This window comes from Varanus komodoensis, unplaced genomic scaffold (assembly GCF_004798865.1).
Source record: "Varanus komodoensis strain SLA01 unplaced genomic scaffold, ASM479886v1 scaffold1, whole genome shotgun sequence".
In the NCBI taxonomy this organism is placed as follows: domain Eukaryota; kingdom Metazoa; phylum Chordata; class Lepidosauria; order Squamata; family Varanidae; genus Varanus; species Varanus komodoensis.
Window position 1 is genome coordinate 127,558,553 of NW_025335268.1, and position 22,475 is coordinate 127,581,027.

The 22,475-nt window shown below is 43.6% G+C and overlaps 1 protein-coding gene across 1 annotated transcript in view; it reads left to right on the forward strand.

The window, feature by feature from the left end:
• OPTC (opticin) overlaps positions 1 to 3,608 on the forward strand; it is a 12,220-nt gene extending 8,612 nt beyond the window's left edge. Inside the window, exons 4-6 of the mRNA XM_044445295.1 lie at positions 856 to 1,058; positions 1,615 to 1,710; positions 3,114 to 3,608. Coding sequence (XP_044301230.1) covers positions 856 to 1,058; positions 1,615 to 1,710; positions 3,114 to 3,284 — 470 coding nt within the window. The 3' untranslated portion in view covers positions 3,285 to 3,608. The remainder of the gene's footprint in view (positions 1 to 855; positions 1,059 to 1,614; positions 1,711 to 3,113) is intronic.
• Positions 3,609 to 22,475: the final 18,867 nt, after the last annotated feature.

Genomic DNA, 22,475 nt, shown 5'->3' on the forward strand with positions numbered 1-22,475 from the left:
CCCCCCTCAAAAGTAAGGGGAAATGTCTGTGCATCTTATAGAGCAAATATTTCTGTGCAGTAAGTCTGTCAGATGTGCAGCCCATGGGGAAGTAATGGGGAATGTGCCTGTGATAATGTGCCCATTTGATTCGGAATATTTTTTTTCTTGTTTTCCTCCTCTAAAATCTAGGTGCGTCTTATGGTCAGGTGCGTCTTATAGAGCAAAAAATACGGTACATCCCATGATTAATGTGATTTAACATATCAGATTAGACATATTTCTAATTTGGAAGACCAGATCTTCACAATGCTAGCTTGATTTTTTTAAAATTTGCTTTTGCAAATAATGCAATGTTAGGTGATCTATATTCATGCACACCTAAAATTAAATATGTCTCAGTATCCTTTATTGGCCACCCTATAAACTGAGCCACATAATAAGATGTACTAGATAGTGGTGCAGGTGCTCTGTACAACTATCTCCACAGATAGATAGTTCGGCCGGAATGCACTTGCCCCAGGTACTCACTGACCAACTTCATTTCCTGAGGGGACCTTTGGATTCACAACTGTGCAACCACTTCAGTTTAGGCCATGTGTGACAATGTAACATAATAAAAGGTCTGAGCATAGCTCTGTAGCAAGTAGAGGGTGCGATAGAATGATTTAGGAAATGGCACTGAGTCATGCAAGCAGGTAACACAGAAAGGGGTTTACATGCAGTCCACCAGACTCTCCCCACTCTCCGGAGTTTGTGTGGTCCCACTCAAAATAGGAAGTGCATAACTTGTGTGTGGGGATAATGCACAGCAGCTGATTTCCTAATGAACACTGAAAATGCTCAGATGATTTCATCCCAACCTTCTTTCCTCAGCAAAACTGAAACGAATTGATCTGACAAGCAACTTTCTTTCCTGGGTGGATGAAGACTCTTTCCAGCTGCTGCCCGCCTTGGAGGAGCTTGTCCTCACTGAAAACATGTTGACTTCACTGCCAGAGCTTCCCAGTGCCATTGTGCAGCTGGATGCCCAGTTTAATATGCTCCAGAGTGCAGGCATTCGACCTGATGCTTTCAGGGTGAGCTTCTTTCCATTTTTTTCAAGCCCAGTTTCAAGCCCAGTCTATAAATTATTGCTCCCCTTTGGTTGGTGTTCCTTTCTCATTGACAGTGTGCCACCTCACTTGTTTGCATAAAGAGTTTAATAGAGAGGGGGGCAGTTTGTGAGAATACTCATATGACTTGGGCAACAAGGTTAATGGCACTGGTGTTCAGTGGACCTCTTATCAGATCTGAACTCTACAGACCACTCAGCTTTGTTGATTGCAGTTGCCAAGCGGTACAACTCACACTCCTACCTGGAACTTCAGGAGATCATTTCAAGATAGAGAGGCATCAGTCCTTGCATTTTTTATTTGTTTGTTTGCCATAGAAATTAATCAAATTATTGGCAAAGGGCACCCAGGGCGGTTTTTATTTTCTGTGCTGTGCTGTGCTTTGCTTTTGGTGGCTATATCCCATTTGACTGAATTTCATTATGCTTGGCAAAGTCAAACTGAATTCCTTTGAGAATCCATTTTGAATTTGGGGAGACTTGATCTGAAACTTAAAGGAGGCTTTAACTTGTGCTTTCAGGATCTCAAAAATCTGCAGTTCCTTCATCTGTCTGATAACAAACTGGACAATATTCCAGTGCCCCTTCCAGAGGGACTGCGATCTTTGCATTTACAGGTGAGATGGTTTCATTGATCTTTAGAAGGCAAATATGTGACATTCACAGCCAAAGAACAATTCCTTAAAACAATAAGTTGTTTTCATCAATGTCCTTTTGGATTACTATGAGAAAGAAGATATAGAGACATAACATGGGCCATGATGTGTGGTTGGATCTGTTCTTTTTCTTTCCCTGTCTGGTGTCCCTGAGGAGTGGGGGTTCCTTCTGTGTTAGGGACAAACCTAGGACAAACTGACCTCTCCCTACTGTGGTACCACAAATGAGATACCTGATCACCTTCCTGCTCTGTAAGAGGCCAGGAGTCATTTAAGGTGACTTTGAGCAATTTTAAGTGCAGGAAATCACCCACCCATGATGACATGCAAAGCCAGATACAATCCACTTCCAGGTAACCCTAGTGCCCCAAGGCTCAGAAGGAGGCTTGTTGACAGGGCTGCTTTGCCCACGGTAGTTCAGTTAGCTAAATGAGTGGAGGGTTAACACTTTTATGGAGGAATAGACCAATCTGAAACTTCAGATGTGCTCAGCCATCTGCTGCAGTACCGTTCCTGGACTCTGATCCACCCATTCCTAGAAGATGATTGTGATGCAGCTACAGAAGGGATGGCCAGTCAACCACAGCTTTAGTGCTGACCATAGTTCCAGTCCTTAGCATCTCCTGGTGGATTGACTTTGCTTTGTTGGGGCTGGAGCTGGAGGAGGCAAGGAAACTCTGGGGAACCCATTATATCAGAGCGCAAGAGCACAGAACCTCTTTCAGCCTAAGGGCAAAGGGGGTTGGCCCTGAATCCTCAAATTAGTATCTTATTGTGGCTTAAAGCTGTCACTGCCAGTAACTAAGCTTTCCAGTTTCAACTTAGTTATATTTTCAACTAAGATTTCAAACCTTTAGAATGAGAGCAAAACTGCACAAAAGTTGGGACACCACCAACTGATAGCTGGTAGGGGGAAAATTGAGGGCAGAGGAGGGGGCCTTATATGGAGAACTCTGGACTGGGATACCAGAAGGGCTGGATTTTGCTTCTAGGCTGGAGATTCTGCACCCCATCATGGTGCCTCTGCCAATGTGTGTGTATGCTTTTAGACATGGTTGGGCCAAAGTGGATGTAGCAAAGCTGATCTGGGTGTGTCTAAACCTGGACCTGCCATAATCACAAAAGCAGAGGTGGGAGGGCCCAGTTTATGTGACTGGAGAGTACAGAGCTTTCTGCCGGTTCAGGGACCCAGGGAGAGGACCTGTCCGAAGCAGCAGGTCCTGCACAAGTCACCCGCCCTTTCCTTTGCCCCTAAATTCAGGACATCCCCACTCTTGCTCTCTGTGTCATTGAGTCAGATGCAGGCGTCAGTGCTTGGGTCTGCAACTCTCAAGGTCGCCTTCTCCCTTTGTTTCCCTGCCTAGAACAACAACATCCAGACCATGCAAGGAGACACGTTCTGCGACAGTGAAGATCCCAGTCACATCCGCAGAGCTCTGGAGGACATCCGCCTGGACGGCAACCCCATCAACCTGAGCCTCTTTCCCAGTGCTTATTTCTGCCTGCCTCGCCTGCCCACAGGCCACTTCTACTGAACGGAGCTCCCCTCCACTACTTGCAGTCCAAACCAGGAACGGGTCTCAAAGAGAAGCTGCCTGGCATGCATCTCGCTGCCAGGAGGACGCTGATGCTGTTCTGCTGGCATCACTCTCCTTCCTCCCTTTCTCAGCTTGACTTCTTTTCTGTGGGAGGAGGTTTCCTAAGAGGTCATCAGTTCTTGATGTGCCCATGTTAGAGAGAAAAATGTAAGGATAGTGCTTTAAAAAAAACCACACTTGGACATTCACACTATGTATCTTATTCTTTTTAAAGAAAATAAATCTATATGTGTAAGTGGCTACAAGAGTTTCATCAGTCAGTGGAGGTTCCTTTCGAAGGAATTATCTTACTATTCCCTTTCATACAACCATGGTTCTTTCCAGATTTGTCTGAGCATCCTGGTGCAGATGCATCTTGTTCCTGTTGCACAACTGCTACTCTCCAGGCCACTGTCCCAGAAACCTCCATCTCCCATGTCCTGTACCCCTATAGAATTATCCAAGCATGATACCACCACCACCTGCTTTTAAAAGAATACTTTTATCATTCTGACCCTTTCTGAATAGCTCCGTAGATCGTTAGTTAGTTAGTTAGTTTATTGTTAGATTTGTTTAGAAGCCACATGTTAGTGTAGATGCCCCTCTGACTCCTTTGACTCTTTCTATTCCAGTCCAGTATCCCTTAATCATGCTGCAAAAGAACACAGGCTCATCTTGCAGGCCATCGCTGCTGCTTTTGCAGCACTGTGACACATTGAGCTAAGAAAGTGCTTGGAAGATACACCAAGGATCAAATTATGGCTCAGGCAACATCAGAACCTCTTTAGCTCTGCTGAGTAATCTTAACTGTAAATTTGGAATCATTGTGTCATCAGTACAAGGTAGATGCAGCTGTTATGGGAGGCATCCACATCCAATGCACTTGCCTTCTGCTCTCACTTCAATATTTCAAGTCCTACTGAGGCAGAAGTCCTTCTGGCAAGACTAGCTGGATGCTACATGGAGATTCTTCCTTCTTTATGTGTATGCAAAGCTCAGAGGTAGAGCACAGGTCTAGCATGCAAAAGGTCACAGGTTCACTTTCTACTATCTCCAGATAGGACTGGGAGAAGCAACTTTTGTCCAAGCCCTTGGAGATCTGCTGATAGTCAGTGTAGAGGGTACTGGTTAGATGACCCAATGGCCTGAATCCACGGTTCAGACAGTTTCCTATATCAGCACCTCAGAACTGAGAAGGAAGATGCCTGTGCAGCTTCTCTTCCCTGCCCCGCTGCTGTCATGTACTCTTATCACTTGCTCAAGTAAGACTCTCATCATTAGGAATGGATGAGCCAGTGGTGCTCCAGTTCACCACAGTTCTCCAGTCATCAATATGACATTGTTTCTCCCCAATTTGCACTCCCATTTGTGACTGGTGGTTGTTTTGTGTCAACAGAAAGCCTGTTTTATCAATCATATGAACATTGCACAAATATGAATACTGTACAACACTTCCTTAAATTTGTGCAAAATCCACTCATATAAAATATCGCATTTTAAAGCTGCACAGTTGCAAAGTTTTTTTCTCATGAAATTTTACTGAGATTTCCTAACATTTTTGAAAAATGAATTTTTCTGCTTATGTTTGGGTTGTAAATGAGGCATCTTTGCTAGTTTTGCAAGCAGAAATAAAATTATCATGCATCCCTTATTTTGCATTACAGTGGATGGGGACTATAAGGCAACTGGGGAAGAGAAGAACCGGAGAAGAGGACTTGTTAGATTGCAGCCTCACCTTTCGAATGCCTGTACATCTGCTCAGTACTGCACGCCCAGCTCTGATCTTATCATTGATTCACACTGGAAATCTTAGTCCCTGTAATCTTTGCACTTTAGACTGATGGGGATAAATGCAGCACCCTTGGCTATGCAGCCATAGCTGAAGGCCAGGAAAAACATAATAAATAAAAAGACGATAGAATTGGTGTGCATCTTTGTTTATAGTCCTGCATCAATGACATCCTCTTAATAATGGTGATATCCAGACTAAATAGAAGACCTTCCCTTCCTCAAAGCATAGCGATTGGAGACCCAGATCAATTCACCCTGGGATCAGAAGGTGGACACGTTAGTCACTCAGCTGCATCCCTTCCGGTTCCCAGCCCCTGGACACTGCTTTGGAGAAACAAAAGTATGGTATTTGCAGGAGGCAAAGTCCGAGTGGCTCACAAAGATAACTTGCTAATAATTTGCCCCATTCAACTCCAGCTTTGATACAAGCAGAGAAAATGCACTCTTATGTGACTGGGACTCATTTAAATCAGAAGTAAGCGACCTGGCAAAATGTCTTAACCTACAGGCTGCCCTCCCTCTAGGGTGGTCACTTGCTCATTTTGTCCAAAACAAACAAAACCTAAAGAAAATAGAGATCTGCATTAAAATTGCACATGCTATTTGTGTCCAGTCTGCTGCCCTGGGGCTAATGGTGAATGGGCCTCACTCTCTCTTCTGATCACAGTCGGCCACCTAGCTTCCCATCTGTGGCTGATGGTTGGTTTCACTTTGTACTGCAGATTATTTTAGATAAATCAACAAAGCAGTGCAGGTGGAAGCAGCATACATTTCTTTCCTGTCCACTTTGATCAGGAATGGTAGAGTTATTCCTTAATGCAGCAAAGTCTATGTCATCTTCCTCAGTCCAGATATGAAGGCATTGTGGTTGCTCTAATTATGAACATTTCTGATGTTTCCTTTTCCCTGTTCCAAGAAGGTGGACACATGCCATCTTATGACTGGAAAGGAAAGAACCTCCATGAGCAGCTGCTAGCATTAGAGAAGCTCAAATGGCTTCTGTTTGGCTTTTTGGCTTCCTTTAGAGAAAGGCTCTGGTTGATCATTTTCAAGACCTATACTCTAAATCCAGATCAGTAATGTTGTATTTACCATACTGTCCAGGAAATTTGCTTGAAATATTCTGCTCTATATGTAGATATTTTCTAGGTGTTCTCTAGTGTTGGGAAAGATTTCTGAAATCAGCGGATAGAAGCCTGAAAAGCCTTGGTTACTATCACCAAAACAATAACAGCAGAAGAAATTTCTTAGTCTCATTGGCTGCCTCAGGAAACAGAAAACAAACAAATAGAAACACCAACACAACATGAATGGTTTAAGATGATTTGAGTTGTAACACCGATGTCCAAGATGACCTGCATCTGCTTCTGGAGAAGTAATGCCTCTCTTTCCTCTCTACCAGAAAATATGAGGATAGTTATCTCCAAAATGACAAGCAACCATATGTTTATTTTTCTCCTTCTTTGTTATTAAAATACTTCTATTTCATCTAGGCAGGAACCTGAGGAAACATCCAACCCAGAGCTGGATTACACTCCAACCTTGTGTTAAAATCAGTGAGATGGAAATTACGTGGAAGAAAATGTTATTCCTTTGCTTAAACGCTGAATCCTCTAGATAGCAAGAGAGGAAAGCAAGGGGAGAATATTTCACACTGCTTTTTTCTTCACCAATGAGTCTGTTCAATAACTCCCACCTGTGCCTGAAGACCCGTATGATCCTTTTGCTTTCCAGCTCTCATGCACACAAACTGTTTGATATCCAGACAGGGTAACTTTCTCCATGACCTTGGAAGTAGGGAAGCATGTGGGAAGGCAGTGATTATCGAAATCCACCTTAAGTGGGTTCTTAATCAACAGTGGCCAAATCTCCTTAGTGCCGCTTCTGTTTGACTGCCCTGTTGTTCTGGCTGTGAAGGATGGAAGGCTAACAGATTAAGGTGCAGATTATGGAAGAGCTGGTATACATTTTGCAATGGGTATGGATTTACAGGGGTCAGATCTTGCCTTAAATCCTCAATCCACTGGTTTTTATTTCTTTCCTATCCCTCCTAAAGAAATGCATTGTAGCAACTCCCCCCAGCCTTTTCTTTAATCTCCAAAGAAAAATGTAAAGGCATATTTCTGCAATAATAATTATACTCACTGTGGGATGTTTTTAAGTATTCACGGGTAGGGTAAAAAGGGATAGAAATAATCACTTACACAGTGCAAAATAGAATTTGATTAATACCTTGAGAGAATCATGATTTGCTTATCCTCCTTGAGCCACTAGGTGGAGCAAGAGAATGTTATCGAACCAAATGTAAACTGCTTTCTTAATCTCTGCTGTTAGCGTGTTATCTCCCTTCTGCTCCCGTTTTAGCATTTAAACTGATTGTTTCAATCGATGAGATTCGTGAGCTCCTGCCCTTCAGTGAGCAGCACTGTCTATTTGCTGGTTGCTGGGAAACCCACAGTTTCAATGGAGACTGTGGTACAAAAATGTGAAAAAGAGAGAGGCAGGGACTGAGACCAAAGGAAGCATGGAGCAAAGGCCAGAACAACATTCTGAATAGTGCCTTGTGGGAGAAATATTATTTGATGGTGTGGGTGAGATTGAGTATTAAGGTGAAATCATGTACTCTTCTATAGACAGTAAGTTAAATGGCTATCGGGGGTGGGGGGAGCTTGTCTGCCCACACACATTGTGCTGAATAATCCACTTTCACAAGGAACTGTAAGCTTCTTGCAGCACAGACCTTTTTTGTGACTTTTATTATGCACTTCTCTGCTAAAGTTGCTTAGCATGTTCCTTAGGGAGAGTTGCTTATCATGCACTCTTCTCTGTAAAGAAAAATAACCATAAATGTCATGATATAATATGGAGTCTGTATCTTTTCACAGGAAGGATCCTCATTTAACTGCAGCCTGGATTCCATTCTTCCTCCTCCGCCTCTTTCCTGTATGTGCCTGCCTTTTTGTTTTTTCCCCTCCCACTCTTCCTCCTCCACTTTTTCCTTCCTTCTCCGTTCCTCAGCATTTAAGACGCATTCTCGAACAAACCAATGGGCCATCCCCTCCGCTGTTCTCTTCGTACCAGGGCCAAGCAACTGGCCACAGGATTCCACAAGCAGGACATGAATGCTACGGCCCCCTCCTTTCCAAGTTTCTTGGCTATTGGAGGCAAAATGTAGCCAACAGGACTTTGTAGTAGCCAATGAAGGATTGCTTCAAACAGGGCTCATGGTCCAACAGCTACCATATTATTCACGGATTTGGAAACTTCTGCACAGATTAAGCTGGAGGGCAGATACGCAGGAAACTCCAGGATACTGCGTGCTTTACAGAAAGGACCGATACATGGCTAAAGTGCTTTCTTTATGGAACAGCAGTAGAAGAATGGAAACTTTAGAGCATGGCCTAGTTTCTGGTGAGGGTGTGTCCTAGCTGTGCTGGCACTGATATATGCTTGGGCATGCAAGGGAAAGGATCCAGGAGCAGATGAGTGGCACATGATGAGAAGCAAAAGGATTCGCCTCAAGAATATACAAGGCATTTATGGCCATTTGCTGACTTGCCAGGAGAGCTATTAGTCTCCAGAATGGCCTTTCCCATGGGAAGGGAGGGAGTCTGATTCATCTGAGAACACGCAAATTAAACTGGACAGAGCTTTGAAAAGGGGACTCAGGGGAGCAATGCAGCCTCAACAAGGGATGGATGAGGCCAAAGCAAGCAGTCAGCTTTCAACACTGATCCCTGGGGCAGGCAGAGATTGGGCCAGAGGGAAGACAGGAGGGAAAGGATATAGCAAGAGTGGATATGTATGGGCACAGAACCCCACGCAGGGTCCAGTGGCTGGTGTTTCTGGTGCTGCTCTGAGCTGACACTGGTTTTATGCACTTTCTCTGCTAAGTATTTTGGAGCATGCAGAAGTCTGTATGAGCTGCTTTGCCTTCTTACAAGGATGTTAGATTGCCATTTGTTGTTCTCAATGTTAAAAAGGAACCATTTTTCATCCTGTGTCTGCTGCATGAAAACCTTTTGGGACCTGGAAATGTATGTACCCTACCCTGGAAATCTCCAGGCAAAGAGGGATTATCACATACCGTAACTCGATATGCATATATATGCAAGAACGGACCCAGATTATAGACTGGCAAAGTTAATTCATGTACATCTGTATTAGGGATGTATACTGTTTGCAGTGAAGTCCATATACCAAATATAATGGCCTACATTTGATGTACTTGGGAGGAGGAAGAAATTCATCCAGTTCACATTTTAATGAGAATTTTCTAATTCACACTTCCCAAACTGATGCCCAAACTGAAACAAATTTATAGTTCAAAATTTGCTCTTTTCACAATGTTGTGATGCAGTTTTCCCATCAAAACATGCATAAAGGAATGTGTACATTAGAGAAAATACATAGATGTACATATGCAGGAAACAAACCTAAAATAATTATATTTTGAACTCCGCCTACAAAAATTGATATATTAGCAAAAGTGCATACAACAATACTTGCATTAGAAGAAATGAACACCAAAAACATATACAAATACTTGCACAGACTTTTTAAAAAAGTCCCACAGATTAATGTGGGGAAAGGATGAAACAAACTTGAGCCTGGAAAAATGAAAAAATGAAACTGATGACTTCATTTGTCCCTTCTCCAATGTGGAGTACAGTAAAGCCTGAAGTAAAGCTGATGCTTCCTGACAGTGTAGATCTAATTTAGAAGGTGGCTAGTCTCAGTTTTATCTGATGAGGCTACAAGATTTCATAACTGGTAGTCTCACTGGTCAAAAGTCATCTGTTCATAATATTCACCATTGTGGTAAATCTGGATTTATGTATTATGAATTCAAATTTAAGTTCAGAATTGATTGTCAGCATCAGAGTATGTGCCGTAACACAGAACAGCCTGCTCCCTAAATTTCCAGGTAGCCTGCCACCTACATCCCCCCAAACCTTGCTTGACGCCATCCCTTCGCCTCCTTCCCTTACCACTGTTGTTGCTGCTGCAACTCCAGCCCCTTCAAGAGAAGGCAAAAGACTTTCCATCATTGTGCTGGTGAGCAGCGACAGAAAATAAGCATTGCAGGGCATCACCACACAGGGAAGCTAAGAGGAAACAAGGAATCAGAAAGGAGGTATGATGTGGTGATGCATGATAATCATGCCATGCAACAGATTCTGAGCCACAGCAACCAGGACACACCTTGGTATTCCACATGCGCAAAAAATGTGCACAGAAAGAGATTTTGTATTAAAGCAGAGTTCTTGACTGAGCTCTGTGGACACACTCATTACATTCCAAGTAAATAATGAATCCACTTGGAGTACATTCACCCATCTCTATGCCAGGATTGATAAAATTTTGAAGGTTCCACAAACAAGCTCTCCATAAAAGGGAAATGCCAGGTGGGGAGAAATAGAGGTGGGTGCAAGAGAGAAGAGCAGCCTGTAGTTTTGCTACAGTTCTGTGAGCCAGTCAGGAGCATGACTTTGCTGGCGCTTGTTAATCGGTGGTGTTGGGTGGGACACTGAAGTAACATATCAAAACTTGTTCCAACATTTTCCAGGTTCTTTGCCAGTGACTGTATACCTATTTGCAAATCAGGCCTCTGCATTATATTCTCAAATTATGGAACTTAGGGGTATCTTTTCAATATAAGTCATACTTTCATGAAAATTATGCACAAAACTACAAAGAGGATAGGCCATAGTTTCACTCACACACACACACACACACACACACACACAGAGAGAGAGAGAGAGAGAGAGAGAGAGAGAGAGACTTTACAAGATCCTTGCAGTCTTCCTGCCTTGCACAACAATTTGCCTTAAACATTACAGAGCTTATCCCCTGATAAGAGACTACTATAGCGACAAATTTGCATCCAATTCTGCTAAAAAATGAAAATGTTATAAGCAACCCCCTTTAAAAAAATCTTCAATCATTCCTGCATGAAACCCGTTCTTCTATCAGTCTGACATTTGGCAGGCTTAACCCCCTCTCTGGAGGGGTACTACACCTGCAAACATAATCCAATTACCTAAAAAGCACAAGTTCTAGTTTGCAGTGGAAATGCAGAATACCACGGTCATCTCAAGGTATTAGTGGTGCACCACAATTACTCACTTTTATGCCTCCACGTCCAGTTGGACCTTTTTTTTCTGCTGTTGATGCCCATGCTCTTCCCAGGACTCTGTGCCCAGGAAGCAGCTCGTGTTTACCTTCAGCTAGAAACTCAAGGTCTGTTGCAGCCTGGTAACAGTTATCTGGCTTGGCCGCTTGCCAGTTGTTAAGGCTAAGTTTTCTCAGTTTCTAAGAATGTATAAACATTCTTAAGCTTCTGGAACAGAGCCAGTGAGGTGTGATACCTTTTTAGAGGTTCTCAAGCAGAATCTTGATGCTGGCTGACCACAAAGGGCTGTGCACATCGAGGCCATTCTTGGAATTGTGCTCACTGCTGTCCATGGATAGGGATCTCTAGCAGCCATGGGGCATAATCTTGCTTTGTAATCTCTCCTCACTGCTTTTGCTTTACTGCATTATAGCTTGTTTCTGTGTTAAATAAAACAAAAAAGAAAAACTCTAGGCTTTGCCCATTAGTGTGTCCATTGTTACTTAATCCGGAAAAAAACCAGTACCTCTTGGCAAAATGTAGCTGTCTGCAGATTTCCTCACTATAGTCAGCAAAAAAAGACCTCTAACACTTAGAAAACAAATTCCACTTCAGATATGAAACAAGGCAAGACCTCCATCTGAAGCACTGGGCCAGTGGCCCACAACTGAAAGCACTGAATTCATTTCTGAATTATTATTTTCTCTGCATACCCTCTACAAAGTTTATCTTCTGTACGCAGGGGCATTTCTATAAAGGACTCATTTAATGGCTGAGTTCCAAAACAGAAATTTGGGAGGGTTTCTTTGGGGAAGGTACAAATAGGTACGATGTAGCATGAGAGAAGCTCCTCCTAAAATCTCACCTGTGGCCCTTGTGGTCATTGCATTCACAGATGCCCTTCCAGGAGGAGGGAAGTCACTCTTGCTTTTATTCAGCCCCCAGGTGATTATTCCTCAGAATTCTGTAATTATTTGGATATTAGGAGATTTCCATCTATCTACCTGAAATTATTTGTAGGCCACCTTTAAGGATAGAACCCTCTCAAGGTGGCCTACAATATAAAAACCAAAGTAGATACATTTTAAAAATGCAAAATAGTAGATACATTTTAAAATGCATAAAAAACACAGGGATTGCCAGTTTGAAACAATAAAAACAAAACTTGTCAATAGCTCAGACTGAAGAGGAAGGCTGTTAAAATAAGGGTCCTCAGGGATTTCCCAAAGACAAGGAGCTGACAAATCCCTGATGAAAATTAACTTCTGAGGTGCAGGGCCACCAGCTTGTGAAGGTTCCCTGCTTTTTACTCTCTACCCTTTGTGGTGAGGTGAGAACTTCTGTTGATGAGTTCAGATTGTGAAGAGACTGGTGTGAGAAAGGACAGGCCTGCACATCGTTTGGTCCCAAGACATTCAACGTTGGTTTTCGTTTTTGTTTTTTTAAATCAAATTGAATTTTTGCCTTGGAAACACACTGGCAACCACAGCAGCGGTGGCACATGAACTGACCACCCAACCCCACCAAGAATTGGTGTCCATATTCTACACCAGCTGAAACTTCCAAGCCATCCTCAAAGACTGATCTGCATATGGACATAAAGAGGAGCCTCAGAAAATCCTCTTGAAACGCACTGCTTGTGTGCAGTTTAATACCGAACATGGTCAAGGGAAGGCAACCGAGGCTCTCCACCCTCCTGCCTGTGCACACTTTGCCCAATATAAAACAAAACCTGAAAGGGCTGCCCTGAGCACATCCTGCCTTGGTCTCAGTCCTGCCCTCCCTTTTTGGGTTGATGTGAAGGGGAGCAGCACAGGCTGGGCTCAGAGTGCAGCTGGTGGGCTTGGATGAGCAGGAATCAGACATGCTGAAAGCATCCATCTGTTCTCCAAAGTCACCCCTGTATAAAGCTGTGTCATGGCAGCTGTCCTTAAACAAGCCCGCTCTGAGATACACTTTTCCTGAATGAACAGCCACCCTTTTATTGGTTCAGCTTGGTGTTTAAATACTGCTATTCTTTTGTATTGTTCCTTATCCTGTATGGTTTGCTGGCCTGGGATTTTGTGTGCTTGTGTAAGTGTGCGTGTGGAGAGAGAGAGAGAGAGAGACAGAGAGGAGGAGGAGGCAGAAGAGTTTATAAATGTGGCAAGAAATATATAAACTGCGCTCTAGCACTCTGCTCCATCCACAAAGCCCTTGTTCACCCTCTTTTGAGCTCCTCTGCTGTCCTCCCTGCTTGGACTACCTTGTGCTTCTTCCTGTCCATGGCCCGCTCCCCCCATCCCCTTGCACTGCTGCGCATACATCGGGCACAGAGGCAGATGTGTAGAGGACATGGGTTCTGCCTGGCTTGCTCTTTGCCTCCCACGTGCTCTCTCTGTGCCCATAAACCACGTCTCTTTTCACATTGCACCAGTCTCGTTTCCCTCATTTTCTGTCAAGGTCACCTTTTCTGCCTGCCTGGGCTGGATTTTCATGTATTGATTACTTGGCTCTAATAGCCGCTGTCGCAGTGAGCTTCCAGGGTCATAACAACTTGGCATTTTGCTGCTCTGACACACACACACACACACACACACACACACACACACACACACAGAGAGAGAGAGAGAGAGAGAGAGAGAGAGAGAGAGAGAGAGAGAGAGAGAGAGAGAATTTCCCATCTGTGTGTCCTCCCACAATTGCCACAGTGCCAAGCACTGGAAAATACAGAAGACTGGAGCCGGGGAGGAACCTCATGAATTTCCAGGAATAAAGTGATCCTTGATTCTGTATTTTATGTCAGAGCTGCTCAGCAGTTGAGCAGGAAGGAGAAATCTGAGTTGCTCTTGCCATCTTTATTGGAAAACATGAGAGTGGCGTTTTTCCAAGGCTGGTGAGCAGAATATTTGCCATCCTAGGCACAGAGCTCTGAATTCTGCTTTCTGCACTCAGCTGTGCTGTGCATTGTATTTGCCACAGAAATGCCACCAGCATTCACATCACCGTTCAGAAAATGAAACTGGTCTTTCTCCCGCTCTGAGACGCTCTACTAGTACCTCTGCTACAGATTATGCATTCATTGTAAGGAAGGGATAGGAGAGGAATACTCTGCAGACATCTTTTCAAGAATGAGAAAAAATTGTCAGCAGAAAAATTATATTTAAAAGTATCCATAGCTATTGCGGTCCGATTGCACAAAGACAATTTCACATCAAGACATTTCACCCATCTCATTGTCTAACCAGCTAGGCACTCAACGTCCCTTTATAGCCTCACAGCTGGCAAAGACATAGTAAGGTAGCCAAGTGTCCTCCTTTCAGTGGAGAGTGATCTTTATGACGTGCCATTAGAGAACTGTCACAGGTTGATGGTGTCCTGGGGACTGTTCAGTCCAGGTCTGGCTTAAAGATAAAGAACCATAAGAAGGGCGAAGAGAGACCTTGAAGGAGCCCACCCTCAGTTAGCATCCAGACAGCAAACTGAACAGGCACATGGGTTACCTGTTCCCAATCTTCCCCAGCATGCTATTTCAATTTAAATGCTAGCAATTATTTGTAAACTTGCACCTGTAAACATGCACATGAAAAAATAATGCAAATCGTTACCAGTTTTGATGATGACTTCCCACTTTTTTTGGCCCCTATGATTTGAGGCATCCAAAAAAACCCTGCCTTCTATGCCAAAACGGGTTTGCAGAAAGAACAGCAATCAATAATCACATCCACCCTTTCTTCCAAGAGTTAGAACTACAGGCCCAATCTGAGCCCGAGTAAAACCGAGTGGAAATGCTGGCCAAATGGAAATCAGTGAGTAGATGGAAAAGGCACAGCCTTTGTGGACAGACTCAGTGGAGACCTAATTAGAGAGCCACAGGCTAAAGATTGCCTTTAAATGAGACACTGTGGCCAACCAAGTCCTGGGCTGCCCATCATCCTGCCTGGTGAACAGGACAGAGCACTGGTAACAACTTTATTTATAGTACTGATTTGGCAAGTGGCTCGTGGCAGCAATTTGTATTTGTATAGCAATGCTGGTGTGGTATTGCCGACAAAAAAAATCTACTCCACATCCAAAGCGACCTAAGAATCTCCATGTGTGAACTAAAAAGAGACTGGTTTAACTCTGAAAAAAGTTCCTCCGATCCAATTAAATGTGTTCACACTCAGAGTATTTTCATTTACAGCAAGCGTCAGTTGGTGCAAATATAAAAAATCCACACTGAGCAGAACTCTTATTTACATTACAAGTGATGCCTTCTCTCTCCCTCTTCTGCATCAACAATGATTAAGCACATGTCTTGCATTGTGCTGATGTGACAATCATGCAGTGTACAACACGTCTACTGAATGCGTTCCCTGACACATCCACAGATACAGACACAATTTCCTGCAGTGAATCCTGCATGGGCAGCAGCTGTGCAAAGGGCCACTGTGAGTGATGCTACGTTCATTCAGAGATGCTCTGACCAACATCACACATTATACCCTCTGAGTAACTGATGGTGTCTTGAGGAGCATCTAATGGAGATGGCTTTGACCTTTTGCACTCTAATCCAATTGTCATGCTAATAATCAAATTTCATATGTGAATATTTGCTATTTATATTTTTATACTACCCAATGGCCAAAGAATGTTATGTTGGAACGCTGTGTCTGCAGCTTCCAAAGTAATTTTCTTTTTGTAAAATTGAAGTATGTGTGAGCAGGCACAGCCCATCCTAGCAGGAGGCCCAGCCCAACCCTTGGCCATGGACTGGTCTCTTACTGGCTCAGCCAGCGTGGTTGGCTCCTCACTTCTGCCCACCAGACTGCTCCTGCCTTGCACCCCAGCCATGGGGCTCCCACAAGAGGTCCGCTGACCCCTCACAATGGTTCAACCAACCTCTTGTGGGAGCTCCACAACTGGGACACAAGCTGGAGATGGCTGGGCAAGCAGAAGCCAGCGGTCAACCAGTGAGGAGGTGGCAGAAGGACAAAGAACTGGTTTTTCTGTTCTGAAAAGGCTTCTCATACTATTTGAATCCAGGCTTATGGTTTCCACAGTTCTTGGATGTAACTACTACAGAGTCCCTTGGAAGCAGTGGCAACTGCAGGAGCTGCTATGTAGGCCAGACCAATAAGGTAGGGGCAGGCAACAGATGAACCTTGGAATTGAATTTCAGGTGCACTGACTGATATGATGCATGCCAACAGTGGGATGACTGAGCAGGAAGGCTGGAAACCACCAGAAACTAGAAACCACTTGATCATCTGTCAGGTAGATTACGGTAAAAACTACAAACCATGGTAACCAAGTAGGGTTCCTAGTCATGTTGTGTGAACATAGTCAGTTCAGCACCTCAGGGTACTACCAGGGAGACCCAAATATTAATCCTTAGAATCCTTTTAATGTTTATTTTTCCTGTGTTACCTGTAATATACCTCATGCTCTTATGTAGTAGATTAGTCTACCTTCTAGGATTAAAAAAAAATCCACTGTGCACACCCTGGATATGTTCTGTGCATAATGGTTGTATGATTATACTGCTCAGCAGCTGTCCTCCAGACCACTAGGAAAAGGTGCTTGGAAGAATGTAAAAATATACCTTTGCAGGTAGCAAAGGTAACATTTATTAAGTGAAATCTGGAAGAATGAAAAACATGGAGAGGGAAACCCCTTGTGACAAAGAGCAGTGACTTTGCAGTTTTCTGGGGAATGGGCTCACATAACCCCCTGCATGGTGGGAAGATGACAGGCCTGGGCTGCACCTCTCACAATGCACAGGCATTTATTAACATGGTCTCAGAAGTAGGAAGGACTGCTACTGCTAATCAGTATTGTCCTCCACTTTGCAGAGGGCAAATGGGTTGTCAGAAAGCATTACTTGAGTGTGACCAAACATGGAAGAGGACGGGACAACTGGATGTGATCATGAAAGTACTGGTTTGACAGCCTTCTCCATCCTGATGCCCTCCAGATGTGTTGGACTATAATTCCCATCATGCCCACCCAGCTGGCTGGGGCATGCAGGGAGCTGTAATGCCCTGCTTCGGAAGGACACCAGGTTAGGGCAAAGATGGTCTGCAGCTTTCTCAAGCAAGGATTCTGTACTTTCAATGAATGCATGACAGAGAATTCCTACTGGCAAAGTATTTCCCCTTCATCGTTATGCTTATACATTGTGGAAAAACTATGATATTAAAAGCAGGATCGAAAAGGGTGACAACTCTTAATCCTGCACAATTTAATATCCTGTTTCTCTTCTTTGCACTATTTTCCCCAGCATATATAGGAGTTTGACATTCTCGCTGGTATTTTCTATGTGGTTCTGTGGATGCCAAGGCCAGATTGAAGAGGGTGTGTGTTTGTGGTCCATGTGTGGGAGGAAGTGCTTGGTGGTCAATCCTAAATATAAGGAAAGCCCTGCAGGATTGGCTCAAAGGCCTGTCTAGTCCGGGGATCTGTTCCCTCAGCTACCATCCTGGTGCCTGTGAGAAGCCCACAACAGGATGTGAGTGCAATGGCACCCTCCCACTCACATTCCCCAGCATCTGGAATACAGAAGCATACTGTCTCCAGTGCTGGAGAAGTCTTGCATTCACCAGGACACTTAGCCATTGGTAGCCTGCTCCTCCGTGGATTTGGTTAATCCCTTTTTAAAGTCATCCACATTGGCAGCCGTAGCCACATCTTTTAGCAGCAAATGGTGTCCTTTAATTATCCACTATGTGAAACAGTTATTCTGTTGCTTTAAGGGTTTTCTGAAGGTCAAACTCTACCTGGAGTGGAATGGTTAAGGCTCTAAGGTCAAAGGAAGGACAGCCATCTGAGTGAGATGGTTTAAATTGGTGTCCTCCAACATCAGGGGGTTGGACCTGATGACCTCCATGGCTCCTTCCAGCTCTATTCTATGAATGTCTTATTATTCTGAATATTTTGAATTCTTGAGGAATTATTGTACAGAATCACGGGATATTTTCTTGTTTTGAGCTTCTAGCTTTTCACATTTCAAACTGCTTTGATGCGTATGAAGTAGACAATTTTTTTCAGCACAGCAGTAACTTAGACTACTGTTAAAGTCATATGATAGTCTTCTGGCAGAGTAACTTCTACAAAAAGGGAAGAGGAGGTCATCACCCAGTTAAAGCTTCAGTCTGTATCAGAGATGATCAAAGATGTGAAAAGAATTCAACTTGGCTCTCAAGATCTGTCCTTCTGACAGCTTCCTGGTGTTCCTCACTCCCTCCTGGGTTGCCCTCACGTACAACCCTTGGTACTCCAGGGGAATAAATACCTGGTGTTTATCTATCTCATTAACTTGTACTTTCAAAGCAGAAAAGCTAGCTGGGCAGGGACCACCTGGGATTCTTGCAGCCAGAGTAAGACTTGCTCCTGAGTCTGTAAATAGAACGAGCACAAAGAAAGTGTCAACAACATAGGTTGTCCTGACTCAATCAGTTTCTGTTTTTCAGCATTGCTTTGTAATCCAGAGTGCCAGCAGTCAATACTGAAGAGGCAGTAGATGCAAGGGGCATTCTTTGGAGCTGAACCCCAGAGGGCTCTCCTGGAGTTTCAGCAGTTTCAATTTAAAGCACCTGCAACAAGAAATATGCCATAAGGTCCCTGCTGAGAAGCACAGAAATAAGGTAGACAGGCAAACACAAACAGTTATTGTGACTCCTAGCAGGGATCTAGGAAGTCTGCCTCCATCCCATATCTCTGGGTGGCAAGAGATCTCATGGGTATTTCATGGGTTCTCGCAGGTATCCCATCTTCAAAATCTTTTGCATGTGATAAAGGAGAACTTAAGCTAGCAGTACAACTCAGGTACCAAACAAACCACAAGCAAAGAAGCTGCTACATACAGAGAAACACTTCCTCTAATACAATTTTCCTAGGTGTGCCTATAGAATTTATATGCAGAGATGACTTCAGATTTAAGCTGAACTGGATGCTTCCAAGCTCTTGTGGGTTTTCCCTCAGGTCAGTTTAAAGACTCCTCTACCATCTTCCTTATGTTTTGTAGCCAGTAATCTGGTCCAAGTGGAGCATATCCCTCTTGTACAGTCCTCAGTGTATCAAAATGTTCCATAGTGCCTAACAAATCTGAACCTCTCCTCACTATGCAACCATTTCATCCACACACCGATGCTCTTCAGCTTTGTTGGACTGCTGGCTTGGTATGTGGAATACCAGGCAACATTGCAGAGAAAGTCACTCTAGGCCCTGAGTTTCAGCCTTCTAGCTAGGAACTTAAATTTGGCTTCTGGGACCTCACAAGTCCATTTTCCCATGTCATTGGTACCAACATGTACCACAACCCAGCACTCTCTGCAAAGCTATCTAGATGATGTGTGGGAAACTTGTGGTATCTGCAGCTTTCTCATCAGGCCGGTAATTTCCCATGTGGCCTACACACCCAGCTGTCTAATAGTGTAATGATCGAGTCTTTGACTACCACAGAGATATGCAACCTAAGACACCTTTAGCAGACAGTTCCAGCCACAATTCCAAAAACCTGCCATGTTTAAATTTCTCCTATCAAAGTCATCAGTAGGAATGAAAAGAGCTGAATGTGAACAGGCTTGTGCTCTACCTTCTTTCCTGTGTAGAATTAATCCTTCCTAACTTACAAGCCACAGGAAAAGATCAAAAGTGGCGTTGCTCCCATTAATGAATGAATGGGAAGTATAGGCAGAACGTAGTGGGCAGTGATTAAAAGCTGTAGGCCATTGTTGGCAGCTCTGTCCTTGCCTCTTCCCATTGACTGAGCTGTATTAGCAGACAGGACAGCCTGTTATGTGACAAGGTTTAAAAGCTTTCAGTCACTACTGCTCATCACCGTGACATCCTCTGCCGCACAGACATAGGGAATGTGATGATCCATCTCAGGGAGGTAAGATTGATGGCTGTGCTGCCACCAGACAATGACATGGTCACTAAAGAGCTAGTCTCTCCACAAGCAGCTTCACGTTGATGCTGTGTTTCGTGCTTAGCGCTTGTGTTTCATGTCACAATTCATACATCTCACCTTTCAGCTCAGGATCTCGGCTTAATGAAAAAGAGACACAGGAAGTGAATAATTGTGCTTCCATTTTTCTCAGACAGCTGCAGTTCCACTCTTGGGCTCTCACACAGCTAAAATGTGATGTGCCAGTGGCCAAGTTGTAACTAAGGTTAAGGTTCATGTTCCAGAGGGTGGCCGTGTTTTGCAGAAGATAGTTCCTTATTGGAAAAGCTGTCAGAGCTCTAGTTGGGGACACCATCTTTTCGAATGACCATGCAGTGCAAGTCTGGTTTAAAGATAATGAACCACAAGAAGCTGGAAGAGCCAGGTGGGGCCTTGAAGCTGCCTATCCACAGTCAGTGCCGGAACAGTAGACCAAGTATGTACGGAAGTCATCCTGACTCAATTTTCCTTGCTACTGCAAGATGGATACATCTATTATGCCACTGGTGGTTAGAGAACTGTACTGGGGGACCCAGGAGATCTGGGTTTTAGTCCCCATTTAGCCAAGAAGCTACTTGGGTGACTTCGGATGAGTCATTGACTCAGCCCACAAGAGATAAGCTGAGATAAAAGAAAGCTATAAGCCATCTTGTTTCCTCACAAGAGGAAAAAAGGTAGAACAGAAATGCAATGTAATAACAATGCTAAAGCAGTTATTATTACTCTTAAATGTATTGGGTTGGTGCTTTTTATTTACTTTAGTGATATTTTTAATTAGACTTTTAACATTTCTTTTTAATTTTCTGTTGCAATTCTTGGTTTAAATCTTGATTTTATCAAAAGAAAAGAGCACCATTTTAGGTGGGGAAGGAGGCAAAATATAAAGCTAATAAGAAAGACATCTGTTCATATAAATTAGGATATGCAAATATGTCCTTTTTTAGTAATGCATTTCTTCTTCTCAGGTAATGCATAAGTGGCCTCTCTAAACACATGCGCTCTCCAAGGCTTTCATCTGGCCTATTCATCTAAGAATTTTCCAAAGGGAACAGCGAAAGTGTGTATCTCAGATGCTGCATTCTAGCCTTCATGAAGTCAGACCAATAGCCAGAAGTTTGTTGGTGAGTCCTAAGAGAACACTAGTGGATCACCAAATGTCAGTGTAAAGGAGCACAACCCTGAATCCAAGCACTGCCAAATATTCGAATGCCTGTCAGTCATCTCAGTGACTTCACATTTATTGGCCCAAACCCTGGAAGGTAGAAGAACATTTAATTCTTATTAAACAATACTGCATGTGTGCCTTGTCCTTTAAGCAAAATTATTAGAAATTTGCTAGTGAGCCATTGTGCCAAGCAACCATAGCAGATTCTACAGTCAAGAAAAGTCCGCAAAGCCTGTTTGTGAAAAGCGTAACTTCCTTAGCATTAGGTGCTTTACAATAAATCCAGTTAATTAAGATTCAGGTATTTGGTTAGACAGATTAGGAGTGTGGCTCCCCGCCTACCACCATGCCTTGCTATGCCACTTGACGATTTCATTGGTCTCTAGAGCCTTCAGATCACTCTTTGGGGTGCTTACTTTTCTGGCCTTAGGCAAGACACCCTCTCTCAGCCCCCATCCCCCCCCCATCACCATCGTCTGCAGTATAGATGGTAACAATACCAGCTTGTCTCACAGGACTCTTGTAAGGACTGCATCTACGCAGACAGGCTGGATCAAACTGGTCCAACTTTTAGGTGGAACAAAACTGCCCTGCCTCCTCTTTCCCACAGCCCCCCACCCCCCAGCCCGCAGAAAATGCAATGCAGAATCAGGACACTGGTGAGGATATCCTCAAAAATTGGCCAAAGGGAGTTTGAATGTGTGGAGTTTTTCTTCCCACACAGTCCAACCCTTGTGTATATGAAGCTCTGGACCTTCAAAATAGCTATACAAATGAGCTGATGATCAGGAGACTTAAATTAAACCTACCCTAGTCTATACAGGAACATTCTCTACTCTGAGCCATATAAACTTTAAGGAAAATAAAGGCAACTACTTCTTCTGAGCAAATCAGGCTATATATTTGTATCCTGGACACATGCATTTCAGTGATTCCACTAGGCTACAAAAGCCACACATTTCAATAACTTTTCACACCCTTGCTCACTAAGGTGAAACAGCTTCAGAGTTTTTTGCCCTCCTGGAAAGGTGAGAATCAGCTGGAGCAGCTTTTCACAATCAGTGCTTTGGATCCAAGATGTCTGCTTTGCTAAAAGTAGAATTAAGGGGACCAGACCTGTGTTCTCAGAGGCTGGATCTAATTGATAGGATTTTTATGAAAAGCATT